Source organism: Topomyia yanbarensis, chromosome 1 (genome assembly GCF_030247195.1).
Source record: "Topomyia yanbarensis strain Yona2022 chromosome 1, ASM3024719v1, whole genome shotgun sequence".
In the NCBI taxonomy this organism is placed as follows: domain Eukaryota; kingdom Metazoa; phylum Arthropoda; class Insecta; order Diptera; family Culicidae; genus Topomyia; species Topomyia yanbarensis.
The window spans coordinates 164,887,573-164,910,276 of NC_080670.1; the positions used below are offsets into that span (position 1 = coordinate 164,887,573).

Genomic DNA, 22,704 nt, shown 5'->3' on the forward strand with positions numbered 1-22,704 from the left:
TCCGCCTTACCTGTCGGCATACGACCAAAGATATTCGTTGCTCGTACCCCAGTTGTATCACGGAGAGGAGTTCAGTGTCAGAATGATCACTAATGGGGCCTCGAATTGCATACTAATACATCTTTACCAGCATGGTTCGTGGCGAATCGTATTACTATCCCGGATTCCTGCAGTTCCCCGGACTTCGCCACACAGATATCAAACTTAAGCTCCATGAAAAGTTCTTGAGTAGAGTGAACTTTGTCTTGAAGTCTTTTTTGAACGCGGGGAATAAGGTCAAAGCAATCAATACGTTTGCTGTCCCCGTATTGACACTCAGTTTCGTCGTCTTCGAATGGAGCTGAACTGACCTGGAAGATCTTGTGAGAAAAGTAAAAAAGGCATTTAGACAAGCAGGAATGCGCCAGCCTCAATCTGCGCTGGAGAGATTCACATTGCCGCTGGATGAAGGGAGACAAGGAATAATCGACATTCAGTCATTATGGGAAATGCAGGTACGACGGCTGCGATAATACTTCGTGAAAAGTTCCAATCGAAATGAAGGATATCGACCAGTCTGTTTTGCGTATTCCAACAATAACGCACTTCACCTAACGTAAGCGAACTACAACCTCAACTGCAATCTGCAGACTGTGGAGGTTCCCACCACCACTTGTCGCAGCAGCCGTACATCGACAAGGCTGCATCGAACCTGTGGCTCAAGCGATGTGAACTCTGTTCAGTGAACGAAGCCGACATGATAGCTATCCTAGACAGAATAATGCCGAAAGGGAATTGCAAGAGGTATGTTTGGCATCAAGACGTCGATATATGCCGGATGTGTCACTCGTCGCACGAGACCGTCGACCACATTATGGCAGGGTGCCGCGTACTAGCAACCTACACAGAGCGCCACAACGTGGCTAAGATTTTGTACCAGAAGTTGTCTACAACGTTGTCTTTTGGAGGACCTTTACCTATCTGTGCCTGTTCTGTAAAATGCTCGTTTCAAGCTGTACTGGGATCGCAATTGTTCTTTCGGATCAATTTCTACACCACAATCACCCAGATATACTGGTCTATAATCGATATCGCCGTTCCACTTGACCACAATCTGGTAAATACTCACTGTAGAAACCTTGCCAGATATCGCCCGCTGGCCGTAGATTGAATTGTTCCTGTTGCGCTTTCGACGACTGAAGTCGTTCCGAGGAAGCTACTGCAGACACTGAGGGAGCTGAAGTTCGAGAAGGAGTTGGCTGCCATCCAGAAGTCGGTGATACTCAGCATCTGCGCGATCGTCAGGAAGTTCCTGGAGTGGGACGGTATGTCCGTTCTACAGCAAAATTTTAATGTGTTTAGGGTTAAATTTTGAAACGCTGTATTTTTACCAACATTTTAACGTTTACCATTAGGCTGTGCACTCCGACGAAGTCGACTTAAAAATAACTTTTACTGTGAGCCGTGTTTACAACCATTGCTTCACAGTTTAATGGCAGTGTTGGTAAACACGTCGTCATTATTTATGTCATGTAGACTTCGTCTGCGTGCACAGCCTACACACTTAAAATCCATTACCTACCAGTAGGTAATTTTAATTTGCTGTCCTTTTTTCACTGCCGGAAAACAAGCGAGAGGGAATGATTTTTTTACTCAAAATTAATGGGATGAAGTTTAGGCGGCTTTGGAGAATATCTCATTATTTTTGGGTAAATTTGGACTCCCTCTCTTTCGTTTTTTGTTGGAGGAAGTAGGATGCACAGATTTAAAATTACCTACTGCTAGGTAATGGAAGTTTTCTGTGTAATATAAATCGCGCATGTTTTTTTAAAAGGGCCAATAAGCATACTGTCAAAATTCACTATTAACATCTCGCGTGTTTTTTGCAAACGGCCATTAAGCATACTGTCAAAATTCTTTTTGAGAGAAAATCCAAACAAACCGCAACTCACCGCAAACGGTTGTTAACATTTAATGAAAGAGAAAAGTTTTCTCTTTCGTCTACTTCGGTGATTTATAATCGGCGAGTAATGGTTTGTCCGGAATTTCCCCTCAAAATGAATTTTGACAATATGCTTATTGGTCCATTTTAGAAAAAAAGCGAGATCTGTACTCGATAAGTTACCGGTTGTCCGTAACTTTTGCTCAAAATGAATTTTGACAGTATGCTCATTGGTTGTTTTCAAAAAAACACGTGAGAAATGTTGGTGAATTGGGCTGTGAACGCTGGCGAAGTCGACATAAAAATGACTTTTACTGTGAGCCGTGTTTACAAACATTGCTTCACAGATAATGGTAATTAGGCTGTGCACTCTGACAAAGTCGACATAAAAATGACTTTTACTGTGAGCCGTGTTTACCAACACCGCCATTTAGCTGCGAAGCAATGTTGGTAAACACGGCTCACAGTAAAAGTCAAATTTATGTCAACTTTGTCAACGGGCACAGCCTAATGTTGGTAAACACGGCTCACAGTAAACTTCATTTTATGTCCACTTATCAGTTGACTTCTTTAGCGTGCACAAGCTAATGCCGTAAAAAATATTGTACACACTTATTTTTTTCTGCCGAGTCTTAGCTTTTTGCATCTTTTGCCGAAATCTCAACAGCTGAGATTTCATCAAACATCTTTTTTTACTGAGATCATAGTAAAAGTAAAATTTGGTAGCTGATGCTCGGAAAATATTTCACCGAAAATCAGCAAACAAATATCACTTTGAGATATCAGTTTCCAGATTTGCTAACTACATAGCTGTTGGGAAATTGCCGAGCTGAATTGAGTGTGTATGTAGCAGCACTGTCAGATCGCCCAGACGTGTTTGAATTCGTTCATGTTTTTTTTTATTTGTCAGTGACTTAGTGTAGTCGAAAATAGGTATTAACTATTCACCAGATCTTTTATTCTGGTGAATTTCGTGTTTGGTTGTGAAATTGTCTCTAGGCTAGTGAAATTCTCCGTAGAGATTGTATCGCAACTTATAAGAATTTTGACAAGTGATTCGAGCCACTAAAAAGTACACCCGTTCTTTTCGCTTAGCGTTTGCAGCGCCATCTTCATTTGACTAGCTGGTTCATCGCTTTAGTTGATCGATGATAGAGGAGATAATAGCTGAAATGTCATCCGTTAATGGATTAAGAGCCGGATGTTCGTGAGATCGTTTTATGTTTTTTTTCTCGACGCGTACATAGGATTTCTTGTTAAATTTTGGTTAACCTAAATGCATACCAGAATCAAAAATGCTATCTTTCATTCTAGAAGTGTGAATATATTGCAGGTATCCGAATGTTATGTTAATGTATTCGTGTGGGGCTTGTTATACATGAAGGCGATCGCAGAATGTACATGTAAGACGTCGTTAGATGTATAATAGAGCTATCACCTTTCATCTTCAGAGTAAATATTAGTAATCAATATCAATAAATAGATACGGACAAGTTTCTTCCATAAAAGCACTACCGGTCAGCGGAAGGTGGATTTATACATACATACCGTCAAAAAAACTCTAGAATGAGGATATGAAGACACAATAGCTATTTCAAAAGGTGGATTTAACGTTTCGGATTCCCCTATTCATTAGATTGCAGCTATTTGGTGCTTCTTTTTGTCAACGCCAAGATGCGGATGCCTTATAGTTTTCATATTTTTCATTCGTTTTATGATATCTTACTAAACAATCATCGAAAATACCGCTTTCCAGCCAATGCTCAATTCAATGACCATTTGCCATGCCAACGACATCAATTCAAAAGCAGATTGCAAGATCTTCACGAACAACTTCCCGGCCAAATTGGTTGCACATTACCCGATTCGATCATCGCCGTTGCCATACCGTAGTTACCGCCAATTGATTGTTCGTCCGGTAAAGCTACGCAACATCGCAGGGTTCATTGTTACTGGTTTTTTTTTTGCTGAGATTCGAATTTGATCTGCACTTTTTTCGGGGCAATCGTTTTTAAATCTCAGATCGCACTGAACAGCCCCGGGTAATCACGGTCGCGCAGTATTTCGTTGTTATTATTTTTTATTATTTTTCCACCGTCCGACTCCACCCATTTCCTTCGTTTCTTCCCTCCCCGTGGACCAGACAAGAGCTACAGAGTAGAGTCTTGCAGAAACACCCGCCCGCCCGGAGGCAAGATAAATGAATGATCACTGTGCGTCCCCGCGCTTGTGGCCCAAGACCACAACGAAAATCGACCGTCATTCCTTGATAGACACCAACCGCCAGGGATAGTGAGTGTCTCGACGGCGCACAGTGGCGGGTCTTCAAACAAAAGTCGGACAAAACCTCAAATATTACCTAATTTGGCTGAAAATCACAATTTAAGCTAATTTTGAGGTGCTGAGCTCATTTTTGATGTCAAAAGTCGTAAAATATTAAATGCATTTTTCCATACAGCGTCATTGAACCTTTCTTATAACTATGATCCCGTTTTCATGATAGATTTTCCGTTACTGTTCACCAATGTAAGCAATATCATAAAAAATGAAGAACACTACTTTAAATCCATTGTATAGCGTCTTGGTTAACTGTAGATTATCTAACTATTGTACACAAAACACCATGCGCCTCCATATTAGCAACAAAGCTTCAAAATCTCCTTAAACCTTTTTGCGCACCTAGGCGCAGAACGAGACCATGATATTCGAAAAGTACAGGTTATTTCCCATAGAATGTATACTATGTGACCGTTCCAAAATGATTCTGAAATTCGTACAGAATACATTAGTGAAAAAAATATTTTTGATCTGACCACCTCAAACATACTTAAACTAAAAAGTCATAGTTTCAACCAAATTTACCAAATGTATTTTATTTACTAACCAAGTTCTTTCATTCCTCTACACAATGAAACTAGTTGTGCTAAAATCGGACCAAAATCAAAAGAGCAACATGCATTTGAAGTGAACAGAGCAATGGTGATTTCGGAAATGAAAATCATTAAAAAGTCCGGACTTTGATACGTTTAAACTCATGTTAAAAATCGTGTTCTTATCCAAAGATCATAAAATTTTGAATATACATCATTCAATACATGAGAAATTTCGTAAAAATATAAAATATCAATATTTCAAAAATAATTTTTTGAGGTTTTGGCCAGCCTCCAGCCACTGTGCGGCGCACCCCCCAAAGTGAAAAGCGTTGCGCGATATTCGACTGGAATCTATCAGCGGTCGGATAGTTTGTTTTTTTTATTTAGGTCGTCCCGATCTAGTTTCCAGTCGTCTCTGATGCGGATGTCTGTGTGTATGTAGGTGGGGACTCGGTTCCAAAGTAGCAGGAAGATAGACCTAATAATTAATGACCCTTTCGCCACGTCGATTCGAGGTAAATCTTGAGACGGATTGATGGATGCCGCCCCAAGACATTACATTGCACTACTATACGGGAAGACAGGTCACTTTCCATTGGTTGCCGGCAAATGGTCACCAATCTCATGGAGGGAGCGAGCAGCAGCGGCGGCATGGAATAAATAAACTTAGACAAAGGTTGAAATAGATGGAGTATACGCGCAGATACTTTATTAATTATGGACTCTTCTATGGGAAATGACCAGAGGGGAAACATGGCTCTGAAACTTGGATATATTTTCACCGCTGTGCATGGAGTGCACTCGAGTGTGGAAAATTCTAAGTTGTAGCACAAGAAAAGGTCGGCATCATGTCTTGGCGCATGTGATCGTCATCGTGGGTCAATTTGAAGAAGTTGAAGGTAAAGCAGATCGTCGGAAAATTATTACACACCAAAGATGCCAATTGCTCTCCCCTCGGGAGATTCCTTTGTACAAGAAGTTTCGTTTGGTTCCATTTGGAGAACATCTCGTGGACAATCGGGAACGATTTCACGGAACTGATTTTCACACAAGGAAAAGCATATCTTCCGGGTGGGTCGTGTTTGCCGAGTTCGGAAAGACACGATCGCTCCTGGATTACGTATTTTACAGCGGGTATACACGGAACCAAACAAACCACCATCTTGCGTAATTACATGGCGCAGAAAACACCCCCGTGGACGTCACGTGCGCTGGTTTTCGTTCGAGAATTTTGTTATGAAGCACAACCCTCTCATGGTTGACTGCTTTTGCGGACATGAATCACGCCATCAATTCGTAATAGACTCTTGCAATCATTATTATTCTGTGCCTGATTGTTTATTGCTTGACCACATAGATCACAAAATCAATCATTCCTGAGCTCTATGCAGAGTAGTGCATGACAGCGACGGGGAAAATTATCCGTATCGGTATTTTCCATATCATTATAGAATTAGGTATTCATAGGCTCCCATGGATGTCAGATGAGAGGCAGGCTCGGTTCGTTCCCATGGAAACGACAGCGAAGGTTGTGTGTATCGTGAAGGTTCGTTCTGTTATGGTTCAGTGCAATGTGATAATGGAACACACCCAGCCAATTCAATTTTATATTTTGTTGCTATAGGCAAATTTTGAAAAAAAACTGGAATACCCTTAAACTAGTTATTTACGTTTTTTATATATAGTTGCTTCCCAATATTTTTAGATTCCCTTGTTATTAAAATATAGCTACTCGATTTAACCTGATAAATTGGTCGGAAAGGTTAAAAAAACCTTAACCCTCGACGTGACCAACTCCGTGTCAAAATGACACATACCAATCGGTCAACGATCGGCATCTCAGAGACTGAATGAAACCGGTTGCGCGATTCCGCAACCACCGAAAATTTCTCATGATTTTTTTCCGTTTCTCAAAGCAACGAACAGGGTCCGGTGTTGTCTTACTTTTAGCGGGCACAATTTCAACTAACTGGCAGATCATTTTGCACGTACTTTAGACAGACCTTCCGCCACATCTCTCCTCTGCACCCACCAACAGCGTCCGCCAAGCCGCTCGTTTAATCATTCTCGGTTCCCGATCATTGCTTAGGGGTGAGTAAGGGTAAGCGAACAGTCGGAAAGAGAAGAGAGCCATAAAGATAAGTACGGTTGCAGTTATTTTAATTTTATTAAGATCCAAAAGTAATTTTCGGACGTTTCTTTTGGCTCACTCACTTGCTCGACTCTGGTTTTCCTCGGCTCGCAAAACATGTTTCGATACTACTAGCGCACAAATTCAAACAACCGTAAAAGTATCGCAGTCCCGACCGGACCGGACCGTACTGTGTTGTTTATCCGCATGTTTGTGCTGTTGACCTGACAAGAGTGCACATCAGTTGAAAACTGAATTCTCGCACTGTTCTTGTGGTTCAAAGCTGTTGCGCAATATCGGCACTGTTTCTTTTATTTTGGTTAGTTGCGGTATGTTTATGACCTGCGTTACTCCGGAGCTTGTCATGCAGCCGCAGACTTACTGCAGCCGCAAGCTATACAGTGCTTTTGTCCATACTGGGCCCGTTTATAAATTGCGGTAACGAAATGTTCTCTTGAATAATTACAGCAAAAAGTACACTTTACGATCGGGATCGGTAACGGAATAATAAGTCGACAGCGATTTTCCGAATGTGTATCTGTTGGAAAATAGGGCAAATTAATTTATCCTCCATGTTCAACTGGATGCAAGCTGAGCCGGTCAAATCGTATCCCGCTGGGTTTTTTAAAGTATTCATATTTTAAACCTTCACTTACCGTGGTAGCTGAACTGAGTCCAGACTACACACACGAGGTGTCCAATTCCAATCAGACCGCGTGACCTCCTCCATTATAGGTACCGATAACAAAACAAGACGATCTTTGTTGAGTGCAAACATAAGTTGATGATGGCTCCATTCATAAAACTAATAGGCAGGCATCGGTACGTTTCGAGAATGAAGAATCATTCTAATGCGGATTTTGTTTGCATCATTTTTCAACGAGAACCCTTTTCGCCCGTATCATATTTTCGGTGAAACAGATGAATGGGTTTTTTTTGCGCATGCTTTGGTCCATCATCGGTGATTGTGTAAATCACGATTTTTAGGTCTGAGCTCTGGTACACGTTATGTTCTCATATTTCGTGGAGATAATCGGTATTAACCACTACTGGAGTCAGATGATGAAAGCATTCGTTGGAACGAGAGCCCAGTGAATCAACAAGCAATCTTCTTTATCGACTTTCGATTTCTGGAAACATACGATGCGTTGGTGCAGGCTCGTGTGCAAGGATCCATTCAAATAGTCTGATTAAAGACGCTGAACCCTTCTGGATAAAGACTCGCAATATCTATCGTTTATTCACCATTTTTCTGTCAGTGTCATTTCAATCGAGCACGAGCACGATATAAAGTACGATTCACACGATACATCAGGCTTCCGTCACCGGCACGGAACGTCAAGATTAGTTACAGTTAAATGGAAGGATTCACACACAACATAAACGGCACGGAACGTTTTGACGTACGGCACGTTTGTACGGGCACAAGAGAAAAGTATTAAACTTATCCTGATGGAACGGTGGCGTTCCGTTGACGTTGACGGAAGCTAATGTATCGTCTGAATCGTTCTTAATGCAAAACTGACGCATATGTACAACATTCTCAGTAGTCTACACAGCCATTGTTTTCGGAGCATTGTCGAAATGTGAAATGGATAAAAAGTATCCGTTGTTATAAACAAAACAAAAAAGTACCCTTTTTGACAGCTCGAATAACTTCCGAAAATGGGCAATTTGAATACATAAAATAGGTAGAGTTTTTACCCTGCACACTGATAAAAGTATCCGTAGAAAACTACCAATTTTCAATAAAAGTGGAATAACCCAATTAATGGATAAAGGGGTTGTACTCGCTAATGAGTACAGACCTTGTACGTCAACTTGGGTACGTTTATTCCATTTTTTTTCGCAAAACAGTTACAACAAAATGCGTAAAATATACCCATTCATAAAAATCGCCCTAGAATGAAAAATATTGAACATAGAATTATTCCTGAATTTAAAAAAAATACTTTACAAAACATAGATTTCACATTATATGTTTCCCTCTCATAAAAGTATACGAATCTCAATAGGGATTCTGTTCTAAAGCAAAAACACTAAATAAAACCTGTCACTGGTCAGAATATTTTTGTTGGCTTACAAAGCAGTCAAAATTGCGAAACTGGCGCATATTTGTAACATACTAAGTGGTTTAAACTGCCCTTGTTTTCCGAGTATTGTCGCAATGTTCCGATTCCGCCACGGTTTCGGCTACGAGCTGATAATTTGCAGGTTCCGCTATGATCCACAATTTGCAGGTTAATTCGCTTGAAATTATTCTTAAAGGATTTTTCACCTATTATCAGGATCAATATTCCCGTTGGCATTACCTCATCGAAAAGTTGTGAAATGAAAAAAAAAAACCCATTGTTGGAAACAAAAAAGTAATGGAATTCTGTTCAGTATTTTGACGTAATCTTGCGCACGATACTGACATTTTGTGATTGATTCCGGCTAAAAATTTTGACGTTTTCTAACTTATGCAATCCTAAGAATTCTGATGGCATTTTTGTCAGGCTTCTGATGGATGAGGTTAACATAAAATTAACTGGATCCCATCAATACCCTGAGAAGGATTACATCGAAGATCCGAGTAGAAATTCGTCAGAATCTTGAACGGATATTTTATTACACTCCTAGAGCTTTTTTTGATACGACGGCGCCGGTGGTTGAGTGGTAAGCGTGACCGCCACTCATTCCAGTTGGCCTGGGTTCAATTCCAGCCGGGGCCGTTGAGATTTTTCTGAGGTGAAAAAATCTGTAGTCACGTCTTCCTTCGGAAAGGAAATAAAGTCGTTGGTCCCCGGTCCATGAGTTGATGGATCGATATCTCTAGTCCAGATAGTGGAATCACCTCTCTGGCGTCGGCAAAGAAGAAATAAAATCCAACTTCTATACTTACTAACAATTATCCTCCTCCCGTGATACTTGTGGAGTGCGTAGTAGTATATACAGCCTCTAGCAAAAGCAAGTATCGGACTAGCCATTCCTTCCCTTTCCTTCCGCGATCTACCGACACCGATGGCCGACACCGGTATGGATCAATAACACTTTAGGATTACCAGGAGTTGCACATTGAAAGATGTTTCGCTACTCCCAAGCATAATTATCTACTTGATTTCCTGTGCAACTTCAGCTAGTCCAGATCGATACCGGAGTAGCAGCCAGGGGTAGTCGCACAAGCTTCTAGAGCTTTTTTAATACGTCATATTAAACAATCTTTGTTTACTTTCTGTTTCGAATTTTACAGCGTCACTATAGCACTTTTCACAAATTTTCAATATAGATCGGAAGATGCGGTTTGCATATTTTGCAAAGAGTTTACCCCTAACCTAAATGTTAAAGCGATCAAATTATTAACAGAAGGGAAAGTAAACAATGATGGCCTCTCATTGATAGATGTCTTTTTGAAAAACAAGCCTCGTGACTTCTTGCTCGGACTGAATCAGACAGGCAGCAATTATCATTAAAGTTTATCAATTCATTCCCAAAGACGAAAAATTGTATTGAACCAATTTGTGCATTAAGGTCACATGACCTAATTTAAAAGTTAGTTGCATTTTTCTGTCTTAAATTCACCTCGTCAGTAACTAGCACCAACTTGGGGTCAAGTTAGATGATGTATCTAAACTAGTACCCAAATTAGCACTGTATACAAATTAATTAATAACTAAGATTTACTTATGAGAAGAGTTAAAACATGAAAAACAATGTGAAAGTATCAAATCATTTTTTCCTCGACATGATGGTTTTTCATATGGGACTGTTTATGTTAAAAATTTAAATTACAAGAAAACCCATTTTTTATTTTCTTTATTTTGTCAACACAGAAAAGAAACATTTTGAATGTAATTCCATGATGGAGAAATTTTTTTTCTAACAATAACTTTATACATGTTTTTAAATTTTATACTAATTGACATCAAGGTGCGGAAAACTCGCTCACCGCCATGAGCATACATGAATTTGTTTCCTTATACATCGTCGGGGGTTTACGCTCTCGTTAAAAAGATACAGACCCACACAACTCGTTCCGCATCACACCGTATGCGATTACGAAGGGAGAGAGAATCGGAAATCTCAAAATTTTTTAACGCGTTCCGCATTGCCGATGCAGTGAGGTAATGAGTGCCATCGAACATATTCGGCAGCGAACATGTTCGTTCGGAAAAATGATCCAAATCTTCGTGCGCAATCCTGAAACTAAACGATTGAAATATATGGCTGGCTTAAAAATATCGGTGGGAGTCAGTGTCCGCCTGGACACCGCACGGAGAGGCAATTTCTGCTGTGTAGGTTCAACTCGCAGTCATTTCCTTGCTGCGTGTTAATTTTGTCATGCGCTATACATGTTATCGCTCGAGTTGAACTCTACCATTGTATGTACAAATGCCGTACTTGCGATGTAGACAAGATGTGTGGTAATGTACATTGGTTTAGATTTGTTTGGATTTAGTTTAATTTTCAACGTTCAGGCGCGTTCGGCTCCTTCCATGCGCTACATTCGAGAGGAAACTTAGATTTGTCTTCTTTTCTATGCCAATAAATAATCTCGAAAGTTGTGCGTTTTATAGCGTATCATTGCGCGAATATAGCTCACTACTTCCGGTGATATGCATTTGCATAGAATTGACAAAATATCGATTGTCGCTGATCAATTTTCTTGTTTTTAACTCTAATGATAATATCTTTTGCTTCAATCATATGATTATCCACGTTTAGGTGGTTTTGGCTTGAGACGAAGCTGGCCCAGGTTATAACTCAAATTGATGTCAAAATAAATTAAGTGATAACAGTTTCGGTTGACACCTGACTCAGTTTCGAGATCAAACAAAAACACATTCGTGCTAGGGCATACGAGTCCGGCGCATAAAGTTCATACCTTTTTGTGTGCATGGAATTAGGTGTGAATAAACAGATAGAAAGGGAATCATATGTATCAACTAATAACAATATAATAAAATATGATAGATAAATCGAAATTTTAAAAACAGTTTACCAAACGAAATTTTAACTGAAATGCTGTTAAGTTTATTAAGTTTCTTGGAACTAATAATTGGAATGTGGATTGCATGAAATTTAGTAACAAGGATCACCGTTCTGGCGGAGTAACTATTGGTGTTTGTTTCAGGCAAGATTGGTTCACAAAAATATATAAGGCTAGTAACTGGGACTATAATCATTCATGTATGCGCTTACAGTTGTATTATCTATAGCATTGCAGTTATTGATATTAGTCTGAAAGGATTCCGCTGGAGCAGTGCTGCCAGAAACATTTTCAGTTAGCAGTGAAAATGAAATTTGTAGATATTTTCGTTATATTGCATTATTTATTGAAAACTGATAAAAACACATAAATGTAGACTATCTTTGTCTATCTTCCTGTGCTATGGGCTATTAAACAATTGGGCAGGCCATAGCACTCTGATAGAAGCATCACTCTTGATAATCAGAGGTTTTTAGTGTTTTTTGATACAAACAAATCAAAAAAAAAGTTTAGCATGAAAGGTTTCGAGTGATCGGTGTGAATGAATTTGTTAATAGACATCATTCAAAAACCGGGGATGGAAAACGTGTGCAACTTTCGTAGCCATATATTTTTCCAATCATAATAACTGGCCAACAACATTTCGATCCGCCTCAAATTGTTTAAAATCACAGTATTTTCAAATCGATTGGAATTTATGAATCAGACAAGGTCGGTTGAGTTTGAATCTAATATTAATAGTAGACCCCATGTTATATAATACTTCCAGAGAAAATTGGTTAAATCTCGCGGTATAAAGATACTTTCCTAGGATTCAAATTTGAAAAATGTTACATGGTTAATTTTACGAAGATGCGAATTTTAATCCAGGTCGCAATTCTATGATTGTGAGTATTGTGTGAATTATATTAGAATTTAAACTAAACTGTTCTCATTAGGGTCAGACCCAAAAGAATGTGAAAAGCCTTCAGACAGCACAGAAAAGCTTTTAGGAAAACTTGGAGTCTCAAATCGAATTACATCTTTGAGTTTATATAAAAAATTGTATGTTTAATAATGTTCTTGTGTGGTGTCAGATGGAAGAAGTGATGACAATCCTGTAAAAGCTTAGCTATCTGCTGAGAATGCTGTCCATTGCGATAGCTGGGGCACTTACGACACAGAAATGCGTAGAACTGAAGACCTTATAAATACTATCAATTTGGAAAGTCTTCGGCTATCTTTTCCAAGCAACTGGATTTTTGCAAAGATTCTAGGGGAATTCTATTGTGCTTCGGAAAGTAAACATTAAGTAGTAGCTTATTACTGAAAGAGAAGCACATACCACAGAGAACAGACGTCCATCTTTAGCGTTCACCTTGTGTAAAAATCACTAACGTTGTTGAAGCTAATTGGGATATCTCCACCCGGTGCGTTACTGTCGTCATGTTTTTAGTGACCGAGTTCGATAGATTGAAAATCGAACTGTAATGCCTGAAGATATTTAGGTTTGAAGAAAACCATTTTTGTTGTAAAAATCACTTTCAACTGTCCAAACAAAAGGTTCTTTTGAAAATTTTCTCCAGAAATAGTCTTGTTATCCAGTGTAGCGCATTCCTCTGTATTTGACTCCTAAAGTGCACAGACTCTGGGTCTTACTATAAAAATTGATTCCGTCAGACACTAGTTACACTGTTACCAGTTATATTATACATAAATAATACATTTCTATGCATTGTAATCAATAAATATAACACGTATAGCATAAAATATAGTTAACCCTTAACGCTGTTTTAAAACAATATTACGCAAAACATCTCAAAATTATCACAGTAATGTATTGAAACTATGAAACAATTTTCACAAAAGTTTAAAAAAAATTATTTACGCCTTTGAGGGTAATATGACTCCCATGTTTGGAAATAAAGTAAAATGTGATATCAATTGATACAAAATATATCTATTGCACATTTTTAAAAGACCTATTATGTACAACAATAATGTTGCCAAAAACGAAACCCATTTGTTGCCAAATTTTGAGTGTACCGAAAAGGGAGCATGCACAAATCGGAACGTGCCAAAAACGGAATCTTACTGTACTATCATTGAACAGCCTCCAAGAAACATAAAAAACACATATCGTCAATACTTCCACCATTCCATTACACGTTGAAAAACCTTGTCAATACGCTCCAAAACAACTGAACGTGCAAGGACCGCTAATAGGGAACACAAACAAGATCAAGCATTCTTTACTAGTATATATGATGATTGACAGCAGGAAAAACAAAAGGCACCACAAAAAGTATAAGCAATCAAAACATCGGGAAAACAATATTTAGAACAGATGGATAAATCGTCGTACCCGGAACATCACGTTCCAAATCCATTCTTGACCACTCATCATTCCGAATTAGATCCACATGACATCACTGTGAACAGCCTAGTGAAAGAAACCGATTCCACGCACCCTGGCTTGGCCACAAAGTCAACTTAGGGATCATCCATAAATGACGTAGCATTTTTTGAATGATTTTTAACACCCCCCTCCCCCATCGTAGCATTTCGTCACAAACCTCTAAATACCCCCTGGTAATTACGTAGCTTGACGGTAACACTGCCCCCCCCCCTGTCACCGTAATTTTTTTTTTAAATTCTATTCTATTCCCCTTTAAAAAAGCTACGTAACATGACATGACCCCCTACCCCCCTGTCGTCACACATCATCACAAAATACAAAACTCCCCCTTCCCCCATATAATGCTACGTCATTTATGGATTATCCCTTACTGTACTATCATACTACAAATTATGCAAAACATCAAACTGTCTTGAAAACAAAAACTCCAAAGTCTGTTAATGATTAGCGGCTCTTAAGCGTTCAATAATCCATTGTAGTATAACAAAAACTTTGTTATTGACGATGTGTATCAAAAATATTGAACGCGTAAACTGCCCATAAAAGCATAAGAGTCCCATATAGATTTTTGTCGAGAATGAGTTATCTGTTGGATTATATTCTGTATCACCACTGAATCACAGTGCACATATAGGATTACCAGATTTGTTTAGAAAATACCGAAAAAAAACCAAAACATGGTTGTCCCATCCCATAAGGCTCAATGAAAATGTAAATCTTGAACAGCGTGTTTCTCGGCTTGCTGTTTTTCATTATGGGACTCTTATGCTTTTATGGGCAGTAAAGTCCGCTATTCATTTATACCTATGTGGAATATGAACGATATACAAAGGGACAATTTGCTCGCTTAGCAAATTACAAACACCACTCCATCGATACAAAACACCGCGGCAGCGTCAATGCAAACAATCGCAAGCACCGCTCCCGCTCGCATGCGGTGGGAATTGAATCGATTTTCGATTTAGGCGAACATAGATCGCGATCCAAATTTTTGAGGAAGAATCGCATTGCCGAACGGATCCGATCATCATAGTTCGGATACAATTCCGAACATGTATCGGAAAGAACCTAAGTTGCAGCGATCCAAGGTGAGCGTAAGAGTGACAAAATACGAACATGTGAGATACCATATTCACTTGGCTTTGGCCGATCGGGCGCTCAACAGATGCACACTCATAAACAAGAAAAACAGAATAAAGCATCGGAGGTAGGTGAGTGCGCATGAGCCTTGAGTGAGCGTAAAACGATGCGATTCTTCCTATCCTTGATTGACATACAAAACTGTAATTTAATTACAGAATATAATTCTAAGTATCATTTCAAATCAAAATGCATTTAATAAAAATCTTTAAACATGCGATAGTTGTCGAGATATTTGGAGCTTTGCACCAACACAAACAACTAATTCGTAATTATGCCCTTTTAAAAAGTTATTCGCGTTACCCCATCGTAAAATGTTAACAATCTAATGTTCATCGCTTTAAAAACGCCAAAGAAACTTTTTCAGTGTGTTTGAATCATGGAGCAACTTTCAATAAAAAGTTTGCCTAATAGCAACTTCTCGAGATATTTTAAATTTTCTTTCAAAAACACATTGATATTATTTTATTACTTTCATTTTATTTTATTTTGTTACTTTCAATTTTATTTTATCTTTCCATAAGCTATTCGCGTTTATCCAACAACAAAAATAAGTTTCTCAAAAGGCCCATAACATTTCCTGTAACTTTTCCTCTGACATCAAGACGATATTGTAAACCATTTGAAAGCTACATTAAAACAACCAAAATATGATTCAATTATATAGTTGATGATTAAAGACCCTATGGTTTAATAATGGAAAAATTTCCAAATGTCTTGACAACTATCGCATTTTGGAAAATTTTTGTTAAATACATTTTGATTTGTAATGATACTTAGAATTATATTCTGTAGTAAAATTACAGTTTCGTGTGTCAATTAGCATGAAATTTAAAAATATGTATAAAGTTGTGTACTAGTTGTGTATATGTACTCATGTAATTACATTTAAAATTTAATAGTGAATAATGGGCTCAGAGGGGAAGAAAAACGTTTTGGAAGTTAATAATAACAGTTTTTTGTAGATACACTCAAGTTAAATATAAAAAATATTCAAAAGAGTGAATACTGCACGTCTAGGTTAGGGTTCATAACCGTCCGATTTAATAATATTTAAACGACCCATCGAAGCGCAACGAGTATAAGTTCACTTTTGACAACAATTAGCTCTCATTTCGAGCATACACAACTTTCTGCGAGGTGGTTTTATACCGGTTCTGAATGAAAAATTTAAAAAAATGCTATAGTATTCCTCTTTGGCAGAAAAGTCTGTTGCTATCTTGAAGGCAATAAATTTTCTTCCACATTACTTTCAGTTTTTCATACAAATATGATCAGCTTCCTTAAAAAATGCAAAAATTACATAAACTTTTGATAATTTTCTACCAATTTGACAGTTCATACACAAAACATCCACCTCAAGCATGTAGCGCCCCCTATATATATTTTCTGCGTAAATATGCCAATTATCAATCAATGCAACCGTTACATTTACTAGTCAGTTTTAGATGGCGCGGTAAGCGCTAAGCAGAACGGATGGGTTCATTATTAGGCGGTTCGATTCACTCACATGGCTCACATGCATGCCAAAGTTATTAACCCTTTCATGCCCAACTATTTCTAGTGCATGTAGAATTTTAAACCTATTTTTCCTTGAAAGCGGTAGGGCCAAGAAACACGAAAAGCTATTTTTCATAAAGATAGGTGCTTCCCTTGCAGTGCTAGAAGCTGCTCAATTTTTACCTTCCTATACTCCATACAATTCTCCTAGAATATTTACAATAGTCCACTTGCGTGGAAAACGTAGCCAAAGGCACTCTAAATTGATAAGTTTTGTCAGTTTTCAATAATATTGCAACATAACGAAGATATATGAAAAATTCATTTTTCGTCGTCAACGTAAACTGTCCCTGGCAGCACTGCTCCTATGGAATGTAATCAAACTAACTTCAATAACTTCTGTTCTAAAGCTGATCCTTGTAACTGTTAATACTCAAATGAAAGACAATAGTCACATTTATTAGCCTTACTTGTTTTTGTGAGCAAATCTTGCCTCAATCAAAAGTTATAGCTATTTAAAAACGTTGTTGTCCGCAAACAACATGGGCATGAATGGGTTAAAATGTAACGATATTGCGCACTTCCCACCAACCTGGACTCCGCATTTTCAAAGTGCGAGTGATCAAACTGCTACCGAAAACTGCGAGCTTTCAAAACACATGTATTTCAAATTATAGAGATCGTACTTTCATAGACAGACCAGTCGAGCTAACCAGTCTATGAGAAGAATTTAATAGAATAATAGTAAGTGCGCAGTGCGGTTAGAATCCAGTTTTTAGTGCCACAAGCAATATTATAACTACGTAAAATCTCGCTATTTTCACAATATTTCAGCCTACGAATACATGATTCAACAGTAGAAACATCCTAGTGAACGGTTGGCTTCAGTTTCCTGTTAGTTATACTATATGTCACTGAAACAACATTGATAAAATAAAATTGGATTTTTGTGTTTCGAATTCCACTCGTCAGTAACTAGTACCAACTTGGGGCCAAGTTATTTGATGTTTCTAAACTACTATTTAAATTTTAAGTTAGGTCTTGTGCCCTTAATGCACCAATTCTCGACAAACATATGATTAGGGCTTGCAAGCCAACTGTCAAAAATCACTTTCAGTGGAAATTTCGTATAAACCGTTACTCCCCTATTACAAACGTTGGTAGTAAACAAAAGCGAAACACTTTCTCTTTTATTAACTGTTGTGAACTGTGTTTGGTCAGTAACGGTTTGTCTGGAATTTTCTCTCAAAAAATATCTTGACAGAGCCGTAATCATATGTTTGTCGAGAATTGGTTTAAAACATTTCTAGAGAAAATTTTCAATAGGACGTAAGTAACATTGAGAGTCTTTCTTTCGTTTATTACGACGTCATTACAACACTTTGCACTAATTTTTCAGTACATATCGAAAGCCGACGGTTTTTACTAGAATATTATGCAAAGAGTAGAGTAGTAAATGCTGAAATGGCCGAGTAATGAACAGAAGAGAAAGACCCCAAAGAGAATCTCTCATTGTTACTTACGTCCTATTGAAAATTTTCTCTAGATTTGTTTTCCTTTTTGGAAATGAATATTGCATAGTGCATGGCGTTTGGTTCATTAGCCAAAAACAATCGTTCGTTTTCACGTTCTCGGTAGCAAACCAGAGCTTCTGGCTTTGCTTCCCGGGACCTCACTAGGGACTTACCAGTTGCTTTAGGCGTCATATAGGTCGAATGACTTTATATACTGTCTAATTAGTGCTAATTTGGGTAAAGGGTGTCACACATCTAATTGTACCACGGAAAAATACCCGTTCGGTATTTCCTCTTGAAAATTTGGGTAGAATTAGTGAAGAGTATATTGTTTAAACTGTATTTTTATCGCTCAGTTTTTCGAAAATTCGTGGTGTCACACGAAAAGCAACGTCGCGAATTGATTTTGTGCAAGCATCTGGAAAATCCTCAGCTCTCATGGGGACACCGGAGAACAACTTGGAATCTTGTAGTCAACGGTGAGTCGTGTGAATAAACGTTACTACCAAACTCTGAGCATCGAACGGAATGAGAAATGTTGTCAGAATGAACGTTCTATAAGTGATCAGGATCACAAGCGTTTAGTGAAAGCGTTTAAGCGGAATCCCAATAATTCGGTCAGGGATGTAGTCAAAAGGTTGAATCTGTCCTAACCTTAAGGAGAGTTAAGGACCAGGAGGGACTGCGTACGTACAAAGTGCAGAAGGCTCCAAATCGTGACGAACGGTAAAAACGGTGGTACAGTCACGGTCCCAGAAACTGTACACCCCGATGCTGACGAAGCTTCCTCGTCTTATCATGGATGATGAGACTTACGTCAAGACGGACTTTAGGCAGCTTTCGGGGCTACCGCTCATCACCGCCCAGTAGAAGTTTGATGTTCCGGAGGAAGTAAGGAATCAGAAACTTTCAAAGTTTACCAATTTACATGATTTGGCAAGCGATTTGCTCATGTGGCAAACGGAGTGCGCCGTTCGCGACTACCGGGACTGTGAACGGGAAGATCTACCTCAAGGAGTGTCTACGGAAGCGTATGCTTCCTCTGTTGAAACAAAACGAGGGTCCTACGATTTTTTGGCCAGAACCAGCTTCGTGCCACTATTCAAACGAAGCCAACGTGGTCACTTTCGTACCCAAGGACATGAACCCCTTTCCCCCCTCATCGCACCGTAACTAAGACCAATCGAAAAATACTGCGGAATTATGAAGCAGGCACTACGGAAGCATCCCAACGAGATCAAATCTGAGGAAGACCTGAAGTAAAAGAGGGTTTCCGTACTGCAGCCACATGTACAGAACGTAATGAGTGGAGTTAAGCGTAAGTTGCGACTGCGAGTGTACGGTTATGGTATTAAAGTTGAATGAAAAAAAATATGCCAAAAGTTTATAAATGAGTTATACTATATTGTCTGAAAGTTTGAGAGGTTTTCCACTAGATAATTGTCTACAGCGTTTTTTTTCCGTGATGCGATTTGATGTGGGACACCCTAAATCTTGAAACCGAGTTTGCCTATCTTTCCAAAATCTGATCTGTTTTCTGCTCAATATAACTTGATATGGTGGAAGCTTTAACTGCGAAATTATCACAAGAATGAAGAATTCATGTCTGATAACGCAATCATGACTAGGACTGTCTACTGTTATACACATAACACTCCCTTTCGCTAGGGGTTCTTATACAGACTTTATGCCCAACACGTCAATGCAAAAAATAGTTACACGATCTGATACGATCAAGAACACTGTTAAAACCGATCCTCTGCAATAGTATTACGATTCAAAACAAAAGATGCATTAGACCAGGTAGCAACGATCGGGTATCAATAAATTGAGGCATTTATTTAAAACATTATTGTCAGCTTTTTCGCCGTACGTACCGGACCAGTCGGCAATCACCAGAAAATTGGTTTTTGACCCATACAATCACACATAATCATAACATGATCAATTTCCAATTCCTGGCACGGTTCGTCCCGGCAAAACCGAACGATCGCATCAACTGGTTCACTTCGACGGTAGTGTTAGTGCTGAATTGGGATTGCATGACCGCGCGGTCGACACGAGCACAGTGAAAGCAAGGGGGATGTCATGCAGGACCAAGATGTTTGAGAAAAGGTAAATTCAATCGCATTCGTGCACTACGTTGGTTGGAGTAAATAGTTTTTGGGGTTAAAATCAGTTCAGTAGAAAAATTCCGAGACTGATAGCAATGTACACTCTTTTGAGATCATTTGGATGTATTGTTAGCTGTCAAAAAACAGAAGTTTACTAATATAAAGCAGTACAATCAGACGCAGCTCATTCATTTTGAGAACACTACACTAGAAAAACTCTAGAAAGAGAACTGCGGAGACTCCATTTTGGATCGATTGGATTCGCGTTTAGCTGTCAAAAAACGAATCCAATCGAACATTGCCTATCCTTATAACATTGGACGTGTTGCCATGCAATGCCGGGGCATACGTTGCCAAAAATGCTGTTTTTCTCTCTTACTAGAGTTTTTCTACACTACACCTACTGACGTATAAATATCCTTTCCTTTGGTAATTAAAGAAACCGTTACTTGTCGAGCATAGATCACATCAGCCGACAAGCAAATCTTCTCTTGGTTAATTTCTAAACAGTCTCCATAAATAGAATCCTTTGTCTCTCGAACTTATTAAAAAAAAATAATTGAGGTTTTATAGATCACTACCTTTCGTCTATTGTCTTGATGCAAGACTTTCTGCGTAGCATACCACAAACATCACACAAGTGGTGGTCAACAAGAGAGAGAGAGAGTGAGAGAAAACTAATATTACGCTACATAGCGAGAGTGAGTAAGAACGAAGACTTCCTCTATAAACAGATATGAAACCGTGGGAAAGTGTACAAAAGCAAAGCGCATACATATATTCGTATTCGGTTCGCCGAACCACCAGCTGTTGAAACGACGGGGTGTGCGGGCCGGACTGCGCGGTAGAGACGATCGCGCAGTTATGCTACAGACGGGGGAGGTGAGGATCGCAAAAACCACAATGCGATGCCGTCGTCTGCAGCGACACGATCGGTTTTGTGGGCTCTTTACGTATGGAGACGATTGTCGTGTGTACACACAAAGACCGAGGAAGAGCATACAAAACGGGGCCCTTTGGGTAATAAAATCCAGTCTGATAGAGGCCCGGCCCTTGCCAAAGCCGTGGTAGAGCGCGGTTTCATGCAATGGCAGGGCTTCGACGCAATTATGTTGCATTAGTCACCCTCGCTCTCGTGACATGTGCCTGTTGAGGGTCAAATCGAGATATGTGCTGATGGGTGCCACTGAAATCATAAATTTGCGCATGGCAATTTTAGTAGAGTTCGGTTCAAAAGTGTTACACACCGAACAATGTCACACTAATTTCCCATTTCATTTATCGCTAGCCACCGATTGCAACAGGTGTATTCCGTATTTGACCTGCATTTAAAGCACCCGTTTAATTTACTGTTTTTGTCTTTCATTCTACTCTTTCCCAGGTTTTCAAGGCAAAAATTGCGAGGAGAACATCGACGACTGCCCGGGTAACATGTGTCAAAACGGTGGCACCTGTGTGGACGGGGTCAACGCCTATCACTGTAAGTGTCCGCCGAGCTTTACCGGCGAGTATTGCGAAACGGACGTGGATGAGTGCGTTCAGCAACCGACGATCTGCAAAAATGGCGCCACCTGTACGAACACCCACGGTAATTACAATTGCATTTGCGTCAACGGCTGGAATGGTCCCGATTGTAGTAACAATATTGACGATTGTGTTGATGCGGCCTGCTTCAACGGGGCCACCTGTATCGACGGAGTGGGAAGCTTCTACTGCCGCTGTACACCCGGCAAGACTGGTTTACTGTGCCATTTGGATGATGCATGTACCTCGAATCCTTGCCACGCGGATGCGATCTGTGACACTAGTCCGATCAATGGGTCGTTTACCTGTTCGTGTGCGATGGGTTACAAGGGCATCGATTGTTCGGAAGATATCGACGAGTGTGATCAAGGTAAGAGAATACATATTCAGGATTAAATGTCCCATTCTGCGGAAATTAATTCATCAACTCCCACAGGTTCCCCCTGCGAACACAACGGTATCTGTGTCAACACACCGGGATCGTTCGCTTGCAACTGTACCCAAGGGTTCACCGGACCTCGCTGTGAGACTAATGTGAACGAGTGTGAATCTCATCCGTGCCAGAACGAGGGTAGCTGCCTGGATGATCCGGGAACATTTCGCTGCGTCTGCATGCCTGG

General features: G+C 39.4%; 1 protein-coding gene across 1 annotated transcript in view; it reads left to right on the forward strand.

Moving 5' to 3' along the window:
* LOC131676073 (neurogenic locus Notch protein) overlaps nt 1-22,704 on the forward strand; it is a gene marked incomplete at its 5' end in the record, with an annotated part of 103,996 nt that overhangs the window by 56,062 nt on the left and 25,230 nt on the right. The window contains 2 exons of the mRNA XM_058955200.1: nt 21,942-22,454; nt 22,521-22,703. Coding sequence (XP_058811183.1) covers nt 21,942-22,454; nt 22,521-22,703 — 696 coding nt within the window. The remainder of the gene's footprint in view (nt 1-21,941; nt 22,455-22,520; nt 22,704) is intronic.